At 37.9% G+C, this 26523-nt stretch overlaps 4 protein-coding genes and 1 long non-coding RNA gene across 6 annotated transcripts; 2 read left to right on the plus strand and 3 right to left on the minus strand.

The window, feature by feature from the left end:
- Window positions 1-726: 726 nt before the first annotated feature.
- Window positions 727-2841, minus strand: btr09 (bloodthirsty-related gene family, member 9). Its single transcript, XM_089117683.1, is given in 5 exon segments — window positions 727-884; window positions 919-1423; window positions 1628-1892; window positions 1967-2200; window positions 2354-2841. Coding segments are annotated over 5 exon segments (1224 nt in total). The 5' UTR covers window positions 2444-2841; the 3' UTR covers window positions 727-754.
- Window positions 2842-5108: 2267 nt separating this feature from the next.
- Window positions 5109-15883, plus strand: faah2b (fatty acid amide hydrolase 2b). The gene is made up of 11 exons (XM_039684002.2): window positions 5109-5312; window positions 6730-6812; window positions 6890-7026; window positions 7706-7915; window positions 8088-8207; window positions 8308-8443; window positions 8538-8655; window positions 8802-8921; window positions 9292-9400; window positions 9549-9737; window positions 13722-15883. Exons 1-11 carry the CDS (start codon window positions 5109-5111, stop codon window positions 13895-13897), a joined length of 1602 nt encoding a protein of 533 aa, XP_039539936.2. The 3' UTR covers window positions 13898-15883.
- Window positions 7021-13810, minus strand: LOC148998478 (uncharacterized). The gene is made up of 3 exons (XR_016167026.1): window positions 13712-13810; window positions 8364-8433; window positions 7021-7917 (listed from the first exon to the last, which is right to left on the minus strand). It is a non-coding gene; the product is annotated as an uncharacterized LOC148998478 (long non-coding RNA).
- Window positions 14820-22012, minus strand: nelfa (negative elongation factor complex member A). The gene is made up of 11 exons (XM_039684001.2): window positions 21452-22012; window positions 20315-20486; window positions 19251-19412; window positions 19047-19136; window positions 17638-17765; window positions 17370-17439; window positions 17206-17294; window positions 17003-17114; window positions 16542-16852; window positions 15789-15888; window positions 14820-15678 (listed from the first exon to the last, which is right to left on the minus strand). The coding sequence occupies exons 1-11, from the start codon at window positions 21659-21661 to the stop codon at window positions 15494-15496; spliced, it is 1629 nt and encodes a 542-aa protein (XP_039539935.2). The 5' UTR covers window positions 21662-22012; the 3' UTR covers window positions 14820-15493.
- An 890-nt stretch (window positions 22013-22902) lies between these two features.
- nicol1 (NELL2 interacting cell ontogeny regulator 1) lies at window positions 22903-25907 on the plus strand. Of its 2 annotated transcripts, none has more exons than XM_039684003.2 (4): window positions 22903-23035; window positions 23341-23476; window positions 23945-24033; window positions 25169-25907. In XM_039684003.2, the coding sequence occupies exons 2-4, from the start codon at window positions 23356-23358 to the stop codon at window positions 25238-25240; spliced, it is 282 nt and encodes a 93-aa protein (XP_039539937.2). In that variant the 5' UTR covers window positions 22903-23035; window positions 23341-23355; the 3' UTR covers window positions 25241-25907. The 2 variants fall into 2 exon arrangements, with proteins under 2 accessions (XP_039539937.2, XP_039539938.2); XM_039684004.2 differs by having other exon boundaries at window positions 23015-23153.
- Window positions 25908-26523: the final 616 nt, after the last annotated feature.

Here is a 26523-nt window from a genome sequence, read left to right on the forward strand (position 1 = left end):
TAGCTTACTTCGGATCTATCACCTTTTGACTGATGAATTTCACAGTGCAAGAGCACATCTCACGGTAAATAAAGAACACATCTGGCCTCTTGAATAAATGAGTCATGCTTGAGCGCACAGAGCTTATTAAATTGCTCTTCTTGCTGTTGTTAATTGGTATAGAATTGTTATTGCATGCAGCAGAACATGAAGGAGTGTGTGTCGTGCGCTGCTCATTCTACTACTCTATACTGCTGCCATCTAGTGGCATGAGACTAAACACAAAATAATGTGAAAGATTAAGGGGTCCACACTTTTTAAATCATGCATATATACTTAAAATATGAAAACATGTTTTATACACTATAGGAATTATTGTTGCAGTTAGCTATCATCACAACTTAATAATGTATGTATTAATTTAATAATGTATTAACAATGTTGGGAAACCTGTTTAAATAAATGAAAGATATTTTATGGATAAACGTCAGATATTTTATTATTCCAGGCACTAATTGAAAAGGTATGATTACAGAAATAAGGTCATCATCGCATCATTACAGTTTGACAAGCATAAAATAATTTTACACAAAAATGAAAAGTACCATTACTGCATTATGTATATTTGTACAGTTCATAATCAAAATCTCTGAGCAAAAGCATATACATGTTTCTTGATTCAGATTCATGATTATATATATATATATATATATATATATATATATATATATATATTTAAATCATCTTCATCAAAGACCTCTTATTTTAGTTTTGTTTATTTTTTGTAACTGACAGGTGAGATGATCAGTAATGCTGAATGTGTACCTTTATCATAAGACCAATGGCTTAAATATGGATAGAGTTTCTCAGTAAAAGACTGATCGGTAAAAGAGTAGATATGAGACCTGGCCAGGCCAGGATTATGAGGAGGGTCTGGACTCATTTTATGATGTGGAGGCCTCCACATCATAAAATGAGTCCAGACCCTCCTCATAATCCACAAACACACCCACCTTCTGGGGCTTTTTATTCAGGGAGAGAGACACAGGGGAAGAATCACCAGCTTTATACATGTTTCCATTACTTTGCCACAAACACCAATTTCCATTCCCAGGACACGGGTACAGATCCCACTTCCTGGTAATGGATTGACTTGCCACACCTAAACACCACTGTGTTATTCCCTGTACCTGCACCTCAAAATAAAACCTCCCAGAGGAAAAACCCTCCTTTCCCAGCACAATACATTTATCAAACCTCTTGTAATTGTGTGGGTAGTCATGCTTTATGTTTCCAAGTCGCACTCTTCATCACTGTGACACACATGATAGCAAAAGATGATGAGATCTTTAGTTACATATAGACATTTATGAATTGAATTCTTGTTTAATACTATAGGGCAAATGATACACAGCAGACTGATGCATGTGATTAAATGCACATGCTTATTTATGAATAAAACATCTTTGAAAGAATGCAATGACCTTATTTGTATCTGTGCTGTATTTGTGTTGTATTTGTTTGTGATGAGAATGTGTGGTATATATGTGTGGCATGGCTGTGGGGCCAGTGTGTTGTTGTAAATTAAGTGGTATATGTGGGCATACCAAGACACATTCCTATCAATTGTATTGTTGAAATGGCTAAATTAATTGACTTGACTTGACATTAGCAACCTGGCCTTTTTGAAAAGTGACTGTTTGCAAAAGTTTAATTCTGTAATTGCTGAATTGAGATAAGACAATTACTGTGACATGGAAATCTGTGCAACCACAAGTTTGACTGAGTTTCTTAACTAGAGTGTCCTGCAGCTGAGCCAGAGCACTCCTCAAAGTCTCCACACTCTCGCAAGTGTAAATACTGATCCCAGTCCAGATCTTGGTGTCTAACGGGCTGCACAGGGATGGATAAATCTACAGCGAGAGAAGAGAGAAGTATGTTGAGTGTTGTCCTGTGATGTGCAGCGAGCAGAGAGACAGACACTGACCTGGAGGAGGTGCAGGTGATCTTCAGTGTGTGAGAGCTGCTCCAGCTCAGTGTTTCTTCTCTTCAGCTCCGTAATCTCCTACTCCAGCTCTTTAATGAGCTCTTCAGCCTGTTTCTCTTCTGCTTTCTGCTTCTGCTCCATCACCTCCAGCAGCTCAGACTGACAGCTCTCAATGGAGCGGATCAGATCCGTGAACAGCTCAACACAGTCCGCTTTCTCTTTTTCTGTGTTCTTCTGATTAGTCAGAATCATGGGAAAACATCCTTTATTTTTCAAAACTTTTAAAAAATGTATCTAACAAATAAATTTAAAAAATATATGTATTTTTTTATAAATATTATAATAAATTATACATATAATATAAACTGTATATATGAACAAACTTGCTTTTCTCAGCTTTATCGAGTGTTGGATATCTTTAGTTTTCATTATTCTGTCTTAGATCATTTGCAGCCCCTCTGTCTTCTGTGACTTCATTAGCAGAGTCTATAGACAGAACAACAGCAACACAAAAAATAATAATGATAATAATAGTGCCTTAACCCTAAAACCGTATTCTGGACAAATGTGAGCAAAATAGTTTTGATTTATTTAAAAAAAAAAAAAATACTTCCCTTGATCTGAGCGGTACATGACTTTTCCTTCTACAAGTTTGGTACAAGTTTGCCTCCTGAACACACACAATTTTTTTTGACTCAATTGTACAATGTTAAGTGGGTGAAAAAAAACTTGTTAATCTTGTATTTGGGTTAAAAATGGGCACCCATAGAAATGAATGGGAAAAACTGTAATTAGAGCATTCTATATAAGACATCAGGTGAAAGCAAAGTCACTACATCTTTAGGTTTTAGCTCTAAGAACTTATTGGAATGATATTTTAATGTAGTTAAAAAAAATAAAACATAAAATAAAGCATCATTTACATAGAAAATATGGTACTTTTTGAAGTAAATAAATTCAAAAATACCCCCCCCCCCCAAAAAAAAAAAACAAAAAAACAAAAACAAATAGATAGACAAAACTTAATCGAAGACAGTGATATAACATTTATAATAAATAAAAATTAGAATCACACCTGAGTCCTCTGTGCCCATATCACTGGCATGGCATCTTACAAACAGAAGTCATTGGCACATGCGGTTTTCAATGGCACAAGCGAACAGAATAAATGCGCCCAGACATACTGAATAAGAACATGCCCTATGGCAAGCCGTATTGTTCAATTGTTGATTTCATACATATATATATATATACAGTATATATATACACTCACCGGCCACTTTATTAGGTACCCCATGCTAGTAACGGGTTGGACCCCCTTTTGCCTTCAGAACTGCCTCAATTCTTCGTGGCATAGATTCAACAAGGTGCTGGAAGCATTCCTCAGGGAGTTTGGTTCATATTGACATGATGGCATCACACAGTTGCCGCAGATTTGTCGGCTGCACATCCATGATGCGAATCTCCCGTTCCACCACATCCCAAAGATGCTCTATTGGATTGAGATCTGGTGACTGTGGAGGCCATTTGAGTACAGCGAACTCATTGTCATGTTCAAGAAACCAGTCTGAGATGATTCCAGCTTTATGACATGGCGCATTATCCTGCTGAAAGTAGCCATCAGAAGTTGGGTACATTATGGTCATAAAGGGATGGACATGGTCAGCAACAATACTCAGGTAGGCTGTGATGTTGCAACGATGCTCAATTGGTACCAAGGGGCCCAAAGAGTGCCAAGAAAATATTCCCCACACCATGACACCACCACCACCAGCCTGAACCGTTGATACAAGGCAGGATGGATCCATGCTTTCATGTTGTAGACGCCAAATTCTGACCCTACCATCCGAATGTCGCAGCAGAAATCGAGACTCATCAGACCATGCAGGCAACGTTTTTCCAATCTTCTATTGTCCAATTTCGATGAGCTTGTGCAAATTGTAGCCTCAGTTTCCTGTTCTTAGCTGAAAGGAGTGGCACCCGGTGTGGTCTTCTGCTGCTGTAGCCCATCTGCCTCAAAGTTCGACGTACTGTGCGTTCAGAGATGCTCTTCTGCCCACCTTGGTTGTAACGGGTGGTTATTTGAGTCACTGTTGCCCTTCTATCAGCTCGAACCAATCTGGCCATTCTCCTCTGACCTCTGGCATCAACAAGGCATTTCCGCCCACAGAACTGCCGCTCACTGGATGTTTTTTCTTTTTCGGACCATTCTCTGTAAACCCTAGAGATGGTTGTGCGTGAAAATCCCAGTAGATTAGCAGTTTCTGAAATACTCAGACCAGCCCTTCTGGCACCAACAATCATGCCACGTTCAAAGTCACTCAAATCACCTTTCTTCCCCATACTGATGCTCGGTTTGAACTGCAGGAGATTGTCTTGACCATGTCAACATGCCTAAATGCACTGAGTTGCCGCCATGTGATTGGCTGCTTAGAAATTAAGTGTTAACGAGCAGTTGGACAGGTGTACCTAATAAAGTGGCCGGTGAGTGTATATATATATATATATATACAGTATATATATATATACAGTATATATATATATATATATATATATAATATAAGCATAAATATAAGTTTACAGGACAGTTTTTTTGTATTGTACAAGAATGGGACCCTCCTTAGATCAAAGTATTAACCTGGATTTTTCCTTAATTTTCTCACCCCATTGTCCCTTATTGGCCCGAGTGTTGCATTTGCACCTACAAAACCTTCTCATTTATAAATGGACTGTCTCATACCTGTGATATACCATATCACAGCTGAATCACACAGAGTTTGATCGTTGGCCAGAGGAGAACTCTCCCCCCGACTGAGCCTGCTGGTTTCTCCCAAAGTTTTTCTCCTAAGACCCGTCACCTGATGAAATTACAACGGAACTGAATCAACACTGAACTGACTTCACCTGAACAGCAGACGAAATGCATAATTTACTGTGATCACTGTAAAACTACTTAGAAACAATCTGTATTGTATAAAGCGTTTTATAAATAACGGTGACTTGATAAATAAGTGTGGTGACTCTACAAGTATTGTGATTGACACACGAGATAAATAAGGTCAAAGTTCACCGTCTACAGGGCTGAAATGCTAGGGGTGTGGCATATGCACTGCATACTGCCCTTTTCTTCTTCTGTTGCTGCATGATCTCTGCTCTTCCCACAATGGCTTTGACAATCGGAGAGCATGTGCAGCACTGCCTCCTGGTCCTTGTGCCTAGGCTGTTCTTGGCTCTCTTTAGGCTGGTCTCACCCGGCTCAAAACAACCAAAACATCTCCCTCCTATCAGAAACCCACTGCTTACTTTCTCTGCAGTGCAACTAGCTGAGAAGATACGCAGAAGAGAGGTTTGGGCTTTCATTTGCATTGAATTAGTTCTGTCATGGTTGAGCATTAGCGAATGTATAAAGGCTACTTGTGAACTTAATAAATGAAAAGAAAATCAATATAATCAATTATTTTATCTTGGTTTCTTGGTGGTTTTTTTTTCACTATTATGCAAGACAACCATGTCTGTAGTGTGCACTAAAAGAATGACAGCTCAGCACCAAACTTGAATGTAACTTTTTGCTGTAACAGTGTCTCTGTTCCAAAGGTATAAATCAGGCTTGCTTTATTGCATACATCTATATAGACTGGACTGTAATCTTGAGTTATCTTGTTGACTTGATTTGACAAAAGAAAGTCATATAGATTTGGAACGACATATATTACGCGGGGGACGTTTTATAAATTTTATAAAATGTAAATTTGTCCCCCGCACTTTTTCATAGGGGAAGTGTTCACGACATGTTGAGGTTTTCGCAAGCCAATGTGTATTTATAGATACAGATTTAAAATGCAAAGAAAAAAGATCGTCTATCTGCTGTATCTACACGTGACTTTCACGTTGCCATGGTAATCAGTCACTCGCGCATCACCACACGCCCGTGCTCGCACCCGCACTGAATCCATCGTCGAAGGTCGAAATGAATTCAAAACGGCAAAAAACACTTCACACTTTTTTCGCAAAAAAGTCAAGAACTGTAAGTTGTAATGTGGTATCTGAATTTGGTTGCTCATTGTCATTGATGAATAACTTTGCCTATTTTCTGCCATTATCTAACTTATTTGCTTGAATCATGCAGCGTTGCACTTGACTTGTAACATGTGTACATGATGTTTACCATATAATAAGGTAACACTTTACAATTAGATTAAAAACGTTTGTAGACAAACGTTAAGTTTTCTTTAAAAAGCCTAACCAGAAAGTTTGAAGAAGTTTTAAAAGCATGAAGTTTGAATGTTTTCAATATGAAAGACAGTTTTGGTTAAGTAAGACAGACATACAGACAGACAGACAGACTGTTAACTAATGAAACCTTATTGTAAAGTGTTACCATTCAATAAAAATGCAGTATTCAATTGTAAAAAAAAAAAAAAGGTATAATGCTTGACATTCTGTCCCCCTCACTTTTGAAATGATTGCTACGCCCCTGTATCAATGGAGAACATTTTTACATTTCGCTTTTTCTTTTTTTTAAACTGATTTAAGAAAAAATAACTTTTTTACACTACAGGCACTGCAAAGTATGATAAACAATGTTTACAGGATCCTCTGATAATCTCTGTGAGTGATTATGTACGCAAGTAAAAGAAGTCCTAAAACAACATCACTTCACTTAGATATTCACCACTGTAGATAGAGCTCGACTAAAACAACCACAGCTTGCCATGGTCTTTTGTAATTTACTGAAGATTAACCTTTTTGATTTGTAAATTCAGGTTACTAGTGTGGAGGTTGTGCAGGCCTACATTGACAGAATACAGGAAGTAAACCCACTGCTCAACGCTTTGGTCAAAGACAGGTGAGCACTCTCTTTATAGAGGTAATAACAACATTTACAGGCATTTCACTATAAATGTCCACTATCCTCCCTTTCAGGTTCTCATCCGCCCTTCAGGAAGCCGCTCATGCAGATAAACTAATAGAGGAGGAGAATGGAGGAGAGGAGGTTCTGAGGAGCCGATTTCCACTGCTCGGTGTTCCACTGTCTGTCAAAGAGGCATTCGCACTACAGGGTACACTTCCCAGAATCCTCTTTGCTCTCCATTCATCCACACAGCATCACCCTGACTAAGTTTATTTTAAGATAAAGTCTATTTGACTGTAATTCTCGCTATTCAAATAGCTATTAGCCAGCAAATATGACGTGGACATAAAATACTTAAACTTTATTTTGATAGTCCACTTTAGACATTCTACTAACTCCAGTTAGGGTTAGTAGAATAAGTTGACATTCATAGTTACTTGTAGACAGTCGCTAGAACGTCTGTTGGGGGACCATCAAAATAAGTTACTTCTAGTTAGATGAATGTCTAAAGTGGACCATTGAAACAACGCAATACCAAATATTGATTTGAATTGTTAGAATTCAATTGTTGTTCAATTGTTACTACTTGTACATTCTCTTAAAGCTTCTGCTAATAAAAAAGTCCATTCATTGCAATGTACAAGTGATTGTACTAAAATCACTTTGGTGTGGACAATGTACGGTTTTGGACTAGTGCTGAAGAAAATATTGCTTCAGAATAAATTATATTTACACTTTTTTGTTTTTGCATTTTGATTTTTTTTTTTACGAACAAGCAACATTTTTACTCTGACAAATGAATGACCGAGCATATGACAAGGCTTAATGTCGATCCCTGCTTTATAGGATAGTAGAAATTATTCATTTTTATGCTATCTGCTCCACAGGTATGCCCAATTCTGGCGGTTTGAAATCCCGGGGTAGAGTACTTGCCAGTGTGGATGCTCCTCCTGTGGCTCTGTTGAAGAGAGCTGGAGCCATTCCTCTAGGGGTCACAAACACCAGTGAGCTTTGCATGTGGATGGAGTCCAACAACCACCTCTATGGGATCACCAGTAACCCCTATGACCTCGAGAGGATGTGTGGAGGAAGCTCAGGTCTTGCAAAAAAAAAAAGAAAAAAAATTATAAACCTTATATAAATATTAAACTCATTAAGACTATACACAAATTAAAATTCTATGTTTTTTGCACTGATGTTCAGCTTAACATAACATTAAAAAGTTGATAATTAGCCATCAACTATTAACCACCGATTCTATCTTGGTAGGTGGAGAGGGAAGTATCATCGGTGGTGGTGCATCTGTGATAGGTATCGGTTCTGACATTGGAGGAAGTATCCGCATGCCTTGTTTTTTCAATGGTATATTTGGCCACAAACCTTCAAAAGGTATTCATTTTTCCATAAGGACAATCAGAAAAACATCTATGTTAATAGGAAAAATGGGATGTATTTTATCATATAAAAGGAGGTTTTTAATTAATTTCAGATGTGGTTTTAAATGACGATCAGTTTCCCCCATGTTCTGGTCTCCAAAATGACTACCTGAGTTCTGGTCCAATGTGTCGCTACGCTGAAGACCTGCTACCTCTTCTGAAGATAATGGCTGGGCCCACTGCAGACAAGTACATCTCACATAAATATAAACCAGATATTGCATATATCATTTGTCTTTTGTTTTTTTACAAATTAGTATGAACACCAAGTATTATTTTCTAGGCTCTTCCTCTCAAAAGAGGTGGATCTGAAAAATCTAAGGTTCTTCACTGTAGTAGATGATGGTGGATCTCCATTGACATCTCCAGTAGACAAACAGCTTGTTGAAGCTCAAAAGAGGGTGAGAAGCAAACCAAAGCAACTACTACATTCTTTGCATTTTACATTTACACACATTCACAATACCTCTTTAATCAACTGTATTGGTGAATATATGCAGAATACTAATATGAGCCTTATCTGAAAAAATGTTGTTTCTGTTTGCAGGTGGCTGCACGTTTAGAAGCAGATCTGGGAGTTACAGTTAAAGAAGTTAGTTTTCCTCAGCTCAAAAACTCTTTTCAGATTTGGGACACATTCTTGGCTCTACCTGACAAAGATGGAAAGGTGTGTAGTACAATAAGTTATTTAATATTCAGTATTATAAACTATTTGACAGGATCGAAATTGTTTCATGATCATCGACACTGTTTTTGAACTGAACTGAATCAACATTGAACTGACTTATCGTTTTTATAATTGATGAACTTTACATATTGAACCAAACTAATATTGAACTCACTTTTTTTTAGAGCTACTTTACAGCAGAATGTAAATTTGTCACTAAAATAAAGTTGACTTGAGTACTTCATGAAAGACTGAGTTGCTTTAAGTCTATTGTTTACTTGCTTTCAACAAAGGACTGTAGCAACCACAACAAACATGGTACATGCAGAGAATTAGAGCAAGTTTGAGTGCGTGTTTGTGTTTACTCCAGCCTCCACAGTCTTTTGTTGAGCTAATGGCAGATGGAGGCTCCGTGTGGCCTATTTGGGAGCTAATAAAGAGGACATTTGGAAGATCTGAACACACTGTGGCTGCTATTGGTAAACTCTAACACTGATCTAAATAGTCATGTTTTAACTGTGGTTGTTCAGGGTTGAATACTTGGGGCTTGTTCTGATCTTGTTCTTCAAACATCTTTCAAACTAACAACTGGAAGGAGACATGTTTTTCCCTTGTGGTTGATTTTAGGTTTGGCTCTAATGGAGAGTTCCCATAGCTCTAAGCCATCTCAGTTCATGATAAAGCAGAAGGAAGAACTACAAAGAGAGATGGAGGATCTGCTGGGGACAGATGGAGTGCTGCTCTACCCCTCTCATCCTCTTCTCGCCCCCAAACACCACCACCCCCTATTTACCCCATTCAATATCGGTTACACAGGTAACAGTTGCTTAACTAACAAAGAATATAAGAGGGGGGTATGAGCAACAATCTCAAACACAATCCTTTACTAATGTGATTTAGCTGATAATAGTATTATAAGCAGTCCAGGGCCCGTATTCATAAAGAATCTTAATGCAAAGAGTAGCTCCTAGTGACACAATTATAAGAAAATTCTTCGAAATGTTGGCGTTTACTCTTTAAATAATAATTAAAAAAAAATACTAGTAAAAAAAAAAAGTAATTCAGAAAGTATCTTAACCATTAAAAGAGGTCTTAAGGTCAAAATTGGAGTACGGATGAGGACTTTTAAGTGGCTTAAGAGTTTCTTTAGCAGAGGAGAAAATGGCAGAAAGACGAACAGGGAAAAGAAATGTGGTGGAAATGGATGACAGTGAGTTATGACGCTATAGATTGACACCCGGCCCTAATTTTCCTTTAAGAATGGCCTTAAAGGGTTAGTTCACCCAAAAATGAAAATTAAGTCATTAATTACTCACCCCCATGCTGTACCAACCCCATAAGACCTTCGTTCATCTTCGGAACACAAATAAAGATATTTTTGATTGAATTTGAGAGCTAGATCAGTCCTACATAGGATGTCTAAGGGACTGGCTCTTGACGGCCCATAAAGTCATTAAAGAAAAGGTTTAAATATTCCATGTGCCTACAGCGGCTCAATTATAAGTTTATCAAGCGACCAGACTACTTTTTGTGCGAAAAAAACATAAATAACGACTTAATTCGACTATTCTATTACTTCCTTATGGGCGCATGCGCGAGAACTGAGACGAGGACGTTCTTCTCCTTCGACTACTTTTTGTTACCGGCTGCTCCGCTTAGGAGTATTACCGCCACCTACCGTATAAAATGATGATCCATATATAAGGCGCTCCGGATTATAAGGAACACTGTAATTTTTTTTAGAAGACACTGTCTTTTAAGTGCACCTTGTAGTGCGGAAAATACGCAAATTGAAAAGCGTATGTACAGCGCGCATCTTCCTCTGCTTGTAAACAGAAAGTTTTGCGCTTCCAGCTATATCAGCACATTATCTTATACGGTAGGGGGCGGTAATACTCCTAAGCGGAGCAGCCGGTAACAAAAAGTAGTCGAAGGAGAAGAACGTCCTCGTCTCAGTTCTCGCGCATGCGCCCATAAGGAAGTAATAGAATAGTCGAATTAAGTCGTTATTTTTTACTCGCACAAAAAGTAGTCTGGTCGCTTGATAAACTTATAATTGAGCCGCTGTAATATTTAAACCTTTTCTTTAATGACTTTATGGGCCGTCAAGAGCCAGTCCCTTAAGCCTAGTTCACACTACATGATTTTAAAATGTCGGGCTGAACTGTGCAGTTCACACTACATGACTTGCTCTCAGTGAAATCATGAGTATTCAAGTTGTTTAGCTGTTCACACCACACAACACAACGTGATTGATCCACAACAGGAGGTAACTCACTACACGAGTTAACAACGCACTACATAGAGATACAACCACGATCGGATGATATAGCATATCATTTGTGACTCAATGAGAGCTGTTTCAGTACTATAATACGGTCTAAATCCTGAAAATAATCAAACAAATAACGAGTTGACAACAACACGATTCTATCTGGTCTAGAAACCATGTTTTGTAACGAAAAACCACGCAATAAAACGAACCAGAAATGACGCGAAACTGCAGAGAAGAACACAACACGCGAATATGGACGTCAGACAGAAACTAGTGCTGCACACTGTTTGCTCGACGATCTGCTCTGAGAAAAAAAATGCAAAAAAGAAAAAGTAAGATTTACCTGGTGTCCTCAACCCATGCGTTGCTATGATTGGCTGTACTCATGACATCACTGAGATTGAGTCGCGCGACTGGGCGAGATATCTAGCATGCTAGATATTTTTCTGAGCTCGGTGACCTGTCTGCGAGCTGTCTGCGAGCTGTCTTTGATGCGTTGTTGGCTCTTTCACACTAACTGATTGGCGAGCGTTAATCGTCCGCTAATCGCCCGCGATTTGCACGCGATAACACCCTGACTTGTCGGCGACTCAACGATTTGCAAATCGGGCTTAAATCGGGCTTAAAATCACGTAGTGTGAACTAGGCTTTAGGCATCCTATGTAGGACTGATCTAGCTCTCAGATTCAATCAAAAATATCTTTATTTGTGTTCCGAAGATGAACGAAGGTCTTACGGGGTTGGTACAGCATGGGGGTGAGTAATTAATGACTTAATTTTCATTTTGGGGTGAACTAACCCTTTAAAGTTCATCCATTAGTGGATTACAAAACGTTACTAAAGTAATTAAATCCATTATTAGTCAGAGGCATCAGACAGCAACACATTTCCAATATTGAGTTTATCATTGCACCATTGCAGCAAGGCTAATCAATAACATTAGGAGAGTCCAATAGAAGTAGATGGAAATCCTTTAAATATACAGCAAAGAATTTATATTAATATAATTGTAACTCAGTGTTTCCTCTAGGATTTTTCCAAGCTGTGGGGGCAGGCCCATTTCCCCGGTGGGGGGGCCTTGTCTCCCCAAAGTATTATAATCGATCATGCGCATCCCGTGTGCAACAACTAAATGATTGATAACACCTATAATGATCAATAAACCATCAACCAAACCATCATTACAGTGAAAGCTTTTTTAAAAAAATTATTAGGCTAAAAAAAAAAATTAACAACTTTTAAATTAAGTGAACTTCAAACAATCCCCACATAAACCCATAATAAAAACCATATTTACCTGTGCCCTTCCTGTCTTAACAGGTAGGATACAGAAATTGAATAAAGTTATCAAACAGTCTGTGCTGCATGAATTATAAATTATATATAGAATAATCCTTATTAAAGCTACAAAAGTTCTTTAGTCAAGATCAGTGAGTAATTTTCTAATTTCCCTTTGTTCTTTTAACTTGACTGACAGAACGCTTTATTCGCTGCTGGCCCTTTAAGAGCACCCGTTGCCGAGACGCGGATCTCACACGCGCCTCATAGCACAACTCTTTTCGTCCTTAAGACTTTTCTTACGTTATGAAGATACTCGACAAAACGACATTTTGGCATAATTGTGTGTGTTATTGTTCGTTCAAGCTCGAAAGAGAACTGTATTCTGGCACGCGTCAGTGCATGCGCATTATGGCGCGCGTCTTTCTGCGAGTCTCATTTAGGGCATTCACAGGCAGCTTTTCAGTTCTTGTCGTGCAAAATGCGAAAAGGCATTTGCACGAATAAGAGCGGGATCGTGTAACACTAGTCAAAGGATGACAAAAAAGAAGAGATGCTGCGTTAATAGCCCTAATTTGTTTATTTCATATAAAATCGCGGCATTTTGCGTTATATAATTGCATAGGTTTGAGATCGCTATTACGATTGCGATTTGATTAATCGTGCAGCACTAATGCTTAGTGTATTCTATATGCAACAGTTTTTTGAGCCTTTTCTTTTAACAGTTTTAAATTTCAGTGCGCATGAAGAACAATAGCACTCTCTCGACTCAATGCTGTAATCTTACTTAAAGGGATTGTGAAAGGTATGGGCAATAAACTCCACTCCAGCAAGATAAAGTCATTTTATGAAAACCATAGACCTTTATGCTTTATCTACAAATGAAGTAATAATGGGAATATTGACCTTGAAGAGAGTGTCGTCGTGTCGCAAACGAACGCGACGAGCTGTGTGAATTCTGAATGGAGAATGACTGAGGCGAGATGACTTTCCGTTAACTTTAACTTAGCGACTAAAATTACACATTATGCAATGACTTTAGAAGTCTTGGAATATAGGGTGAAAACTTGATTGTGCTTTACAAAGTTTTTTATGCCTTTAGTGGGGCTTAACAAAATAACATAATACTATGCAGAATATCGGACGTCACTGAGAAGCTGTAGCCGTGGCGGGAGGATTTTAAGTGTGGCGGCCCGCCACGGGAGAATGAATGTAGAGGAAACACTGTTGCTTTCACCTATTTCTAGGGATCCTGAACATCCTCGGCCTGCCGGTGACCCAGTGTCCACTGGGATTGAGTAAGGAGCGATTGCCGTTGGGCGTGCAGGTGGTGGCTGGGAAGTTTCAAGACCGTCTGCCCTTGGCTGTGGCGCTCTACCTGGAGAAGACCTTCGGAGGCTGGGTCGATCCTGGAGTGGCTTGAGCAGTGAAGACACTGGAGGAAATGCTGGATCTAGGCATGACACAGCAAAGCAAGTTTCTCAGAAATGGACAACCTCAACAAACATTGATTTAAAGGGATAATTGACCCAAAAATGAAATTTCCAATCATTTACTTGCCCTCATGTCGTTCCAAACTCATAGGACTTTCTTTCTCCTGTGAAACAAAAAATATTTTAAAGAACATTGCAAACCAAACAGTCTGTGCCGACTGCCCATTTGGACAATGGACAAAATGCTGAAACATTTATCAAATGATCTTCTTTCTTCCACAGGTCAAACACCTGTAAAGTCATATAGGTTTGTAACATGAGAGTGAGTAACATGACAGAATTTTCATTTAGGGGTGAACTGTCCCTTTAAGATCAGTCGTTAGAAAGCTAAGGCATTTTTTAGTAAGTAAGCGTAATCATTTAAGCAGAATATTTTAAGAGAATGCTTTAGGGATTTTCTAAATAGGTATTACCCAATAGGGCCCTACCTAATTTCAGTCAAATGAAATTTAAGGAATTTTAAGGAATCTCAAAAGCAGAACACATTTTCACTTGATTCAAATAATACATAGCTGTTATTCGAAACAGAATTTAATATAAAACCATCCAAATACCTTTAAGGTAAAGATATTCACTTTTTAAACCATTTGTAAAACATGGGTGAAAATACCCTTAAATTTAAACTTACGGTTGAAATATTCACCTGGAGTGGAGTCATTGTTCCACTTCAGAAACGTCACACTGTACCAAAGGTTTCATATTTCATCATTGTCACACGTTATTAAAAATCACATTAAAAAATGACATAAACACATACAGCTAAGATTAACAGCTAGCAAGAAGTAGGTTTTGTCAGTTAACTGGCAACCAATATAATTCACACCAAAGGCTTCAGCAAACGACTCATTCAAATCTGGACACGTTTTAATTTATTTCTTCCTTTTTAAAAAATAAAATAAAAAAAATAACGTTCTTGAGAAGTACTGAACAGAAAACCTGTTTTACACTTTTTTTTTTATTGTTTTCATTTCTTTCTTTCCCATCCAAGGAGAAACTTGAAAACATTTTTAAACATTCTCAGTGTGAAAACACATGGACAGATTGTTTCGTTTCATTGGTGGGAAACTGTAATAGCATGTTTGTACCCTTTTAAGATCTCTTAATAATGTGTCAATCAAAAACAGGTTAAGACACAAACTAACCAGCCCGCTTCAATTTCGCATCATTTCCCCAGACACTATGAAAACTGAAATGGGCCTAAAAACAAGAGACGATACAAACATTAACAAAAAGATAAAGAAAACAGCTGTTTTGTAAGAGGGTCCCTGTCTTTGGCAACGCAGGAACAGAGATAGGACATGAGGTCAACCAAACAGGAAGTCCTTTGCAACTGTCTGAAACCAGCATCCAGAGATTCACTAGCGCATACTCCCAATACCTCAGATTTTGGCCCGTAAATATGTACATTCCAGCGCATGTACACGATATTTGTGTTTTAAAGCACTCCTCAGGTGACATCGAAGAGGGGTGTGTGAATGTATACATAAGCGTCTATGTAAACGCCCTGTTTGTTAACCCAGACCTCCTCAGGAGACGTTGGTTATGGGCTTGTATTTCTTGAGGCGGGTCCATTGTCCAGTAGAGTAGTTCATCTCAAACACTGTGTCCACCAGCATGGTGGTGCTGCCGGTTCCGTCCGCTTTAGGCAGAACTTCTGTGTGCTCACTCAGTTTGATCTGAATGATGTCACCCTGCTCTGGACAGGGGTTTTCTGTCGGGAGGATGCGACAGACGAGAAATTAGGAGGGTCATTCAGAACAAAGAAGAACCGTAATATTGTCAATTGATCAACAGAAACCGTTGAAAGCAAATCCAGAATACCTCGTGATCCTGCCATGAAGCCCAGGATGAGGGCTTTTTCGGGCCGTGTAACTTTGTTTGCAGTCTTGAACATTTCCTGCGCAGCATACATCTGTTCTCTCTGTGGACGATGCAAAATAAAAATTAAACAGACTATATGCTACCATTCAAAAGTTTGGGACCATTAAAGTTTTTTTTTAAGTTTTAATTTATCAGTGGCAGTAAAGATTTTTATAAGCTTACAAATTCCATAAAAAAAATTCTGGAATATATTACATTTTAAAAACTCTTTAAATAGAAACCAGTCATTTAAAATAGTATTCCTATAGTGAAGAGTTTTGACTATTCATTCATTACATTATATCTAGGGAAAACACCAGAAACTGTTTTAAACATGGATAAATACTTATTAGAGATTCTTTAAGCGAGCAGTAGGAAAGCCATAACACGTAAATGGTTGCAGGTAAACCCTCCAACAACGGACCAATGGCTAGGAATTGTAAATGAAATATTGTAAGGAGAGAATCGCATTCATTCAGGTTCAATTTAGAAAAGTATAATAAATATTTGAAAAAATGTATTATGTACATACGCCATTATTGAAAGTGTGATATCGCACATTAAGATGTTAGAAATGTACTTTGACTTGACAAGTGTTACCCATAACAACTTTTTCACTTAACCAAAAAAAAAAAAACGATCAAAGAAATTTCTAAATAAAACTGTTGCTTAGTAACCACCAGTAAAATCATCATCATATCCATGAATTCTTACCGTGAGCGACAGGTTCTTTTTGGGTTGGGTCTGTGGGGGCGCTGGCGTGGGTGCGGGCTGGGCTGCAGTGGTGGGCGGCTGCGTGGGCATGTCTTGCTGTGCTGCTGTGGCGGCAGGAGGCGGGGCGTTGTTGGTGGGCGTGCTGGTTGGCGTGGTTGGTGAAGTGGGGGCGGTGGGACTGGCAGTGCTGGCATTGTACATGGGCGGCCGCTGTTTAAACTGGCCAGGTAGAGAAGCAGAAGCCGCGTTTGGCGCGGACGACTCCTCAGACTGCCGGTTTGTAGGTTCACGCCCTGAACCGCCTGCATTCGCTGAATATTAACACAATGCAGAAAAATGGGCATTGAGAAGACTTTACGCTCACATTTAGCCTGGCTTACTGTTAATATATGTTAGTTACTATTAGCTACTGCAGTTAATTTCTATGCATCAATCCCATCCTGCATCTGTCAATGGCTCACCTGGCTGTGTCTCTGAACTGGGAATGTAAGACGAGGAAGGAACCATGCTGGGTGTGGCGGGAAGGTAACTGGTTGATGGCAGAGCACTCTCGTTGTTTAGCGCCCCAAGTTTCTGTTGTGAGGAGAGTGGAAACAGATTTGAGTTTTGTTCTGATCCACATTCAAGGAAGCCATCACATGGCTGATAAGATTTCCAAAACTACCTGTGTGGACACCAAGCCAGCCGCGTAGTCTGGTGTTGCGTTCTCCACAACCGCCTCTTCTTTGGCTGCCTTCTCTCCAGCTTCTGTGTCTAAATAAGACCAAAATACAATATAACTAAGATGCAGAGCACTCAAAATACACTGAAAATAATTCTTGAACTTACCCAAAGTCTTTCTTCTCCTTTTAGCTTCTCTGCCAGCTCCTACCATATCCAACTCGGATATATCCAACAACTGCAAGAAAACACACAATCACATAACTTGAAAACATAAAGGCTATACAGAGATTATGAGATCCATACGAACTAGGCAAAATACAGTTCATGACTGTAAGCTTTTATTTTGTTTGCTTTGCTTTTAATAAAGAGTAAACCTACTAGATATGCCCATGTTATGCAGTGACTTCATTACTGGTCATTGCTAGACAGTTACCTTGACCCCCCGTTCTTTGCGCAGGGGTGTGCGGGGAGGGGCAATAGGGGTTCTGTTACTGGGAGGACTGAACATGCTTGGGGTGGTAGGGCTCCGGAATGGTGCTTTGGGAATTCCCTTCAACGGTGCTGAGGAAAGACAGACAATATTTCATTATTAATCTTGTGTGCCGTTTTTAAGATTTTTTTTTACAATTTTAAAAAAAATAAGTCTCTAATGCTCACCAAGGCTGCATTTATTTGATCAAAAATACAATTAAAAGTAATATTGTGAAATTTTATTACAATTTAAAATACCTGTTGTATTTAAATATATATTTCGAAACATAATTTATTCCTGTGACGTAAAGCTGAATTTTTAGTATAATTTAATTATAATTAGTCTTCAGTGTCCTGTGATGCTTAAATTATCCTAATAGGCTAATTTGCTGCTCAAGAAACATCGCAATACTGAAAACAGCTGTGATGCTTCATATTTTTGTGGAAACCATGATACATTACAGAAATCTGTGATACATTAGGATTCTTTGATGAATAGAAAAGTTCAGAATTGATTTGAAATAGAAATCTTAGCAACGCAGGTCTACTTTATTAACAATAATGAATGCAAGCTAACAATGAGTGATATAATTTATAGTATTTATTAACCTTTGTTATAATGTTAGTAAATCAAATGTGCATTTTCATGTTAGTTCACAGTGCAATTAACTAATGTCAACAAATACGACTTTTAATAATGTTGTAGTAAATGTAGAAATTAACTAAGATGAGTCTGTTCAAGTGAATAGCAATGCGAAAGAGAAATCAATTCGTTGTTCGGTCGCTATCTGAAAGTGTGAGTGCCATATTGATGGTGAAACATAACAAATTAATCCATGAAACATGATTGCCGAATCATGGTGCCTGGTCCGTGTGGATCAAGGATCAACTATGATCCGTTTAACCCATAAAAAATGCTGTAGAAGTATTGTTCATCTGAACTACTGTAGTTAACGAATGTTAACAAGTGAAAGAAACCTTATTGTAAAGCGTTATCAAAGTCTTTTGTAATGTTATAAAAGTTTTACTATCACTTTTGATCAATCTAATGCATTTTTGCTGAATAAAAGTGTTTCTTATAAATCTTAATGACCTCTAACTTTTGAACAGTGTAAAAGACTTTATCCACATAAAAAAATACATTTAACCAAACAGTTCCAAATCATTTTAGTTGATGTATAAGGTCAGCTCTCCTTAAGTTCATCACTTTAACTATGGACATGCTCCAGTAACGTTTTACAACAACAAAAAAATTGACACACTTTGAACACAGAAACTATAATTGTATCATTTTAAACCTAAGCGTTGATATTATTGTCATCACAATAATACAATTTTACCATACAAATATTTTCGGGATATAAATCTTACTTGTGGTGTCAATCTTCTTTACCAGACCTCTTCCTTTGGAGTGGAAAGGCACTCCTGCGGTTTTCTTTAACTGCTGGGCAGTCTCTGTGGCTTTAAAACAAATATAATGGATAACACACATGGCAATCACCACTCAACAAACATAAACGATTTTTATGAAATCGTCACGTTTTTCTGGCACCAATAATTCATAAAGACACTTACATTTCTGAAGCAGCTCAGCTCTGAGCGTAGCACTCTTGGGCTTCCTCTTGAGCTGGAAGTGCTTGATGGGTGGAGTGAGTGGCCCCACCAGAGTAGTCAAAGCACTCTTGTTCAGATACTGACACTCCAAAGGCAACATTGATGACGCTTCACATTCATTTACTGGATGGAGGTGCAAACATCAACAGTAAGTCCCAGCAGATGCTTCCTTACCAAATTGCATATTTACCATATGCACTTGTAAGTAACAGGGAGGTGAGAATACTTCTCACAAGCTAATTAGAACCTCACACAAACCATCTCAGACAACCACAATAAATGTCACTGTTACTTGAATAGAGTAATAGAGATGGTCAATGATCGTGAAACGAAAACACTGATATAGACCATTTCACAAGATGTAAACAACACTGGTCCAGAAACACTTCCTATTTCAGTTTGTAACTGTTTTCTTTATTTCACATATTAAGCAAACATCCTTAAGATGTTTTTTTTTACTTTTTGATTCAGTTTTAAATGTTCTGTTGGTTGTATTTTATCCCAGCTTTTATGTAGTGTTAAAAAACTGAAACAGGAAGTGCTTCTGGAGCAGTGTTATTTACATCTTGTGAAATGGTCTATATGAAAAATAAACTTTTTAATATTAATTATCTTAAAAATGAATGTTTACAGAGGCATTTTGGGTAGCAATTTGCAGTCAGTAACTGTTCATGAACACATCACACAGAGATTTTCAGCCCAAGACAGTAATATAGCACTCAAAATCAGATTTTTCACTAGAGACACTGTCTTTAAAATGTGTTGTGAATGCGCCTAACAAAGTCGTCTATCTGACACAAGTACATAGACCAACAATAAGCTGTAAAACTGACCAAAATGTACATTCCTAATATGTAATCAAAAGTAGTCGAGGGACCAAGGGTGGAGAAATATCTAAACCTAGACTAGAATTTATTGTGAAGAGATGGAGGAGCTTGGAAACCGGAAAAGACAAATATTAAACTGGAAATTATTGACAATGACTTTTGACCATTTACTTGCACTCCAATCATTGATAGACCAACCTTTCTCACGGAGCTCTCCAAGTATGTCCTGTACATTTGGGTTCTGCTCCTCCAGATCCAGGTTTAGCGAGCCGGTCTCTGGAAATGATTTCAGGATATCGGCCACCATTAACACCCACGGCTCAGAGTCCACAGTGGCCAACTGAATGATCTCTGATAGAGCTTCCTTCATCTGGAATATGAGGTATAGAGAGAGGATAACATATTTAACTTAGTCAGTTTGTCAAATGAATCTGCTACTATTTCACTGTGGTTTGCTATCATACTGTAATTAGATCATTGCAGCGCTGCATACATGATTTCCGACTTAATGAAATGCCCTTTTATTGTCACTATACACATGTACAATGAGATTAAAAGCAACTTCTTTTCCAGTATCAACATGTAGAGACAACAACATAGAATTAAATAACCACCTATTGTTGCTGTCTCTACATATTGATACTGGAAAAGAACTTTAAGTTACTTTAAATTAATAACAAACAACATGCAATTATTGTGATTCCTCTAATTATGTAAGAATTATTGACATTTTGTAGATTCAACAAGAGGCAAGTAACTGTATGGTCAAAACTGTATATGAACGCTTTTTGAGCGAGTACCGAGACTTTGCCCTAAAATACCATGGTAATCAAAGTTCCCGCCAAATCCGTGACTAATGTATTTTAATAACAGCTGAGTGTGGTTATCAAGTTACCATTGGTTTACACAGTATTAGCAATGACTATACTAAATGTGGTGTTTTGGCGGAAACTACAGATACTATGGCAAATGTTTTTAAGGGGGGCGTTTTACTCGTCCAAACAAATAAATAAACGGCATCAAAATAACATGCCAACAACAGTCAAAAAGTTGACTGAATGTTTACATACAGGAAGGCTATCAGGTTAGCTCAAGCCCAGAGGCTGAAGACAAACAGCAGCCGGAGATTGACATTATCCAGACAGCAGCTGCTCCAGGGGTCTCATAGTGGAAGCCATGTTATTACATATGCAACACATACGTGTCAATATATGACACAGTTACTGCTAATAAACAACATGTCACTCCAATAAAGCATGCCACACTAGGAAGTTAAGACAGTTTGTGTATGTGCAGCAGCAAGAGGAGCAGGAGGAGCGAGTCCTGCAGTCGCACCTCATCCACGGTCCTGCGCGGGAGATGCAGCATCCCCAGCAAGAGTTTAAGCTTCACCGGAGGCGACAGACTGGAGAAACACAGGCGTATGTTGTCGATGACCGATACGGTGAGTAGGGAAGCGATGCTCGAAGGTGTCCACAGCTCGTCTGTCGATCCAAGTTTGTTGTGGAGCCACAGGCCGGTGTCGCTCTCCCTCATCGACGCCATCTTGGAAAAAGACGAGTAGTGAGATCGGGCATTTTAACAGGCTACCTAAGAAAACACACACATGAGCACGCTAGGACCCGTGTGATCACAAGTTGAAAACTTCTGAAAACATGTCATCAGTATGTTATCTGTGTTATTAGTGATTTATTCAACTGCTTATTTTTCTGTTGCCTATTTTGATTTTTGATTTGGCGCTTTGCTGTATTTGACCATGTGTAAAGCATTGGCTTTTATCCCTTGTCATATGTTTTGTTTACGACCTGTGTTTTGTATACATTTGTTGATTAATAACAATACCACTTATTGTCTGAGTTATCAGTGCTAATTTGTTGAGTGAAATTAATTCTGAATATCATTTCCTTAAAAAAACAAAACAAAAACATTAGCATGCATGCACTTTCATTTGAACATTGTACAAACAAAAATTAATTATTTTATTACCAAACACTTTTTTATATTATATTAATATAGGGTATATAGGGCATACAATAGGGTATAAAGTATACAATAAAGCTCACCAAAGAGTCTCTAACATTGTCTACATCAGTCAACAAAACCAACTTATAATTTATTTGTAAACTTGCATTTATGAATGTGAAATTTGGTCAAATTGATGCCACCAAATGTATATCTATCTAAAATGTTAATTAATAAAACTAATACAAATTATTAAAACCTGCACTGTTCCTAATTAGTAACGCAATAAAAATCAAAACTTATGTTATTACATTATTACATTCAAAGCGAGTAAGGATAAAACCCATGTGAGCAGAAGTAGCCAATCAGAGAGAAAAACGTTGCCTGGGCATTAAACACATAGATATACATAATAAAGGTAGAAGTCTCTTCCGAGCTGCTGGCAAATGGAGGTCGACGCATAGGGTCGACGTCCGCCAGTAACAGGCAGCTCGCTCTTTCGTGCATGTACTTTTTAAAATAACCATACATTTTCTACCTATTTTCAAACGGTTTGGTTTGTTATAAATGCCTGAAATGTAGTTATGACACTGTACACGTATGAATAATAAGTGCATCAATAAATAATCATTCAGAATAGCCACGTAAGACACCAAACCGTTTGGTGTAAATCCGTCAAGATTTAAACGAGATAAGTGTTCGTTCTGATCACTCATCTTACACAGGTAAGTTACCACAGCGCTCGCCAGAAAGCTTGCCTGTGACAAGATGGCCGACTGTGATGACGATAGAGACTCCGCCGTAAGACTTCTAGCTTTTATTATGGGCATCTATGGTACGGTGATTCGCGAAGGACAATACACCTCAAAAACGCAATTGACGCTTCGCAACGAAACTGCGTCCTGAACGAATAGGAGGGCGGTGGTTTGACTAACGGTACTGCTGGCTTTATCAGAGGTAATGCAAATTAGCTCTGCTTTTATTAGCTGCACTAATGAGCCTAACAGGAGTGGGACTGGAGTGTTTCGGTTATCGTATTTGTAAATGATCATATTTTAAAATTATAAAGACAAAGGTAAAATAAAACAAAATATGATGCTCGACAGCGTCTTATTTTCGCTTTGTTAGTCTGTATTTTGTAAGGTATTTCTCAATTTGTTAGTCGATTTTATGAAAACCGTCTGCCATACGGTGAAATGTAAATTTTAAGAACATTTTGTCCATTGCACAATCAAAGCGTCGAGTCTGTTGTTATTCCGCAGGTATTGTTTACGTCGATGTTGGGCGACAGTATGAGGCCAAGCGGAGCACTAGCGACAGTGATGCTGTTGCTGATCCAGCTCATCTGTTTCAAACACATTCATGCCCAGGAATCAGGGACGGTCATCCCCGCTGAGAGTAAGACTGTGTGCATTTACAGGCGTGTAGGACAAGCAATTTATCATTTTATGTCTTCTCAACATTGCCGTTTCCGGAGCAGTGCTATTTTAGTATATACGTATAGTTTTGATTAACAGTTTGGGTTAGCTATTATTTTTATATTTGCAGTTTTCATTTTAATTTAATTTCTTAGTATTTATGTAGCCTACTTTTATCATTTAAAAATAAATAAATAAAAACATTACCATTTAGGTGTAATTTATTTTATTTCAGCATTAGTTTTTTTATTTATTTACACTTAGTAATTTGTGTGCTTAATCATATTTCAGCTAGTTGCCAACATTTCTTATTTTATTTTGGGTTTTCATAATATTTATATTTAGCAAAATAACTTCCCCTCCTACTTAAAACAAAAAATAGTTATTAAAATGATATCAACCCTGCTGCTGTTCAATATGAATTCATTACCTACTTTTGTTTTAATAGGCCGGCCATGCGTTGATTGTCATGCCTTCGAGTTCATGCAGAGAGCATTGCAAGACCTGAAGAAAACAGCTTTCAACTTAGACTCACGGGTAAGATCACATTGAGACATTTGAGACATTAAAACCATTGAATGCAGTCTCAGGGATGAAAGTGATGTCCTTATATTGATGAATTATATATTTATTTTGGATATTTTAATGCAGTGAGAGACAATGAAACATTTATTCGAACTTTACCTTCTCAACTTAAGCTTTAACATTTTCATTTTATTACAAAATTAAGAGCCAACAATAATTTGCTGATCCCCTTCAATATATGGTTACAGTATATGGTTGAAAATCCTTAAAGCTACACTGTGTAACTCTTTTAGTTTATTCTTAGCCAAAAACACTTAACACAAAAATATATGTGCTCATTAATGTACATTTACTTCGTTCAAGTAATAAAGTATTCTCGTGAGTGTATAATATGCCTTTGAAAATACATACGGGTAAGGAAGTCTAATGTCGGTCGCCATGTTGCCCCTCCATCTTAAAAGTACATTAGCCAAAGAGGGACATACCCGTTAATTATAGCTTCGCCTTTCGCGTTTACGTTTGAGTTAACACTCATGAACGAGGTCGAGCTGGAAGCCATGTTAATCTTGGACTACATTGGCCACCGTGGGAGTTAAAACGAAATCGGAATTGAGAGGAACAGAAACTAATATTCACTGGATGCTCATATACCTTTTCACCGCTAGATGGGGGTAAAAATCACACAGTGTAGCTTCAATATAAAAAGTCACCATGAAATCAAAGTTGTCAATTGTTATTTCTGTAGTGGAATATTGCAGTATTTATTATAAATGGTTTATCTGTGCCTTTAATCGAAATAACTTTCCCTCCCACTTACGACGACATCTCTTTTCTTCTCTGATGACGTTTTTACTGGCGTGAGGGCGGGGCAACCTGTCACTCACATGACATCACTGCAGTAACAAACCACAGGGATCCAATCTTGTTCGAGAAGCCATTTCACTCAGATATACATCACAATAACAAAGAAAAGACTATTGCGACTTCCATTTCATGCAGACTTTAATGTCAATCCCTGTTAATTTAGCAATTACAGAATCAAGACATTAAAAAGGTTCATATCTAGTCAATGAAGCATCTTTCAGAAATTTTGGAGATAGACACCTCGCGGCTTCACTTTTGCTTTGTCATATCTCATATTTTTCAGACGGAGGATTTGGTGCTGAGGGCTGAGAAGAGGGCACTGTGCGACTGCATGCCGGCCAGCAGTCTGCGCTAAAAAAAAGCCTGACGTAAACACTGCACTCAGATATAGAAACCATTATATACCTACAGGATATACTACCTGCTCTCATCATAATACACACTCAAACATAGTTCCTGTCATGTGTCACATGACACACGTTTTATCTTTCATCGTAGTATGTGCATAGAGTATCAAATACACATCCTGACTAAAGTCAACACAAACTCTGCAGTTTAAATGTCAATTATTACATAAGTGTGCAATAAAGACAGGGGTAAGTGTTTCCTCTCCAGGCACAATGCACTGCAAAATATTCTGAAATCATAAAACACACTAATTATAATTATTTACACAGTAGACTATATGTTTTTTTCAAATGTTGAATTGTATTTTATATTTGTGTTCCAGAAATATCTGATCACAATAGTCATTTTAGATGAATTAAATATCAGAATTGAAATGTCCATCTCCAGGAGTTGTTTAGTGTTTAGTCAGATTATTAGATTATAGATAGAGTATATGATTAGAAATGAAGCTGCATGTAAAGTGATAGTGTAGAATTTTATATGAGGATTTATGAAGATGGAACTTGAAGTAAGGTTCCTATATAAAGATTACGTTGCTACTAAGATGCAAGTTCACAGCTGTAACAATGTCTTTTTGTGTGTAGAAAAAGTGCATTAAAACACATGACACCATATTTCACGTTGTAAATCATTTGTGTCTTGTCAACGCGCGTAGCAAGTTTTTTTTTTTTTTTTTTTTTTTTAAATCGAAATCCACCTTACCAGCAAAAACGTCAACATCAAGACAGTTATTTTCAGTTTTTTTCGGCGTTGCATGCGAGAGAGGCAGGAGCACACACACACGCTCTCTCACATGCAACGCATTAAATAACCAGACGGGGGCGCAGGGATATAAAGGTTCAATATTAACTGTCGCAGCAATGCAGCACTTCCCATTGGGGTGTGAAAACACAGCTCTGCAGCGCAAGCAAGTTCAGGGAAAAATACACACAACATCAGTAAACAGCGGAATTCAGAGAATGCCTCGGCCAACACTGTTACAGTGTAAAAGTGCAGTGTGAAGCCACCCAAACTACTGACACTGGTAAATAAACAAACTTTTCCCGATGATGGCACACTCGTTTGCATCAACTGAGGATGGTTTAGTGTAGTTAAAGGAAGGTAAAAGAAAACGTTTGATTAAAAAGATGCAAAGTGCTTTTTCATACATAGCATTTAGTTGAAGTGCGAAAAAAAAGTTTGTTTTTTTCACAAAAACCAACATAATCTCCGAAACATTGGCTCCAGAAC

The sequence above is a fragment of the Pimephales promelas genome, chromosome 1 (genome assembly GCF_988280905.1).
Source record: "Pimephales promelas chromosome 1, fPimPro1.hap1.1, whole genome shotgun sequence".
NCBI classification, from domain to species: domain Eukaryota; kingdom Metazoa; phylum Chordata; class Actinopteri; order Cypriniformes; family Leuciscidae; genus Pimephales; species Pimephales promelas.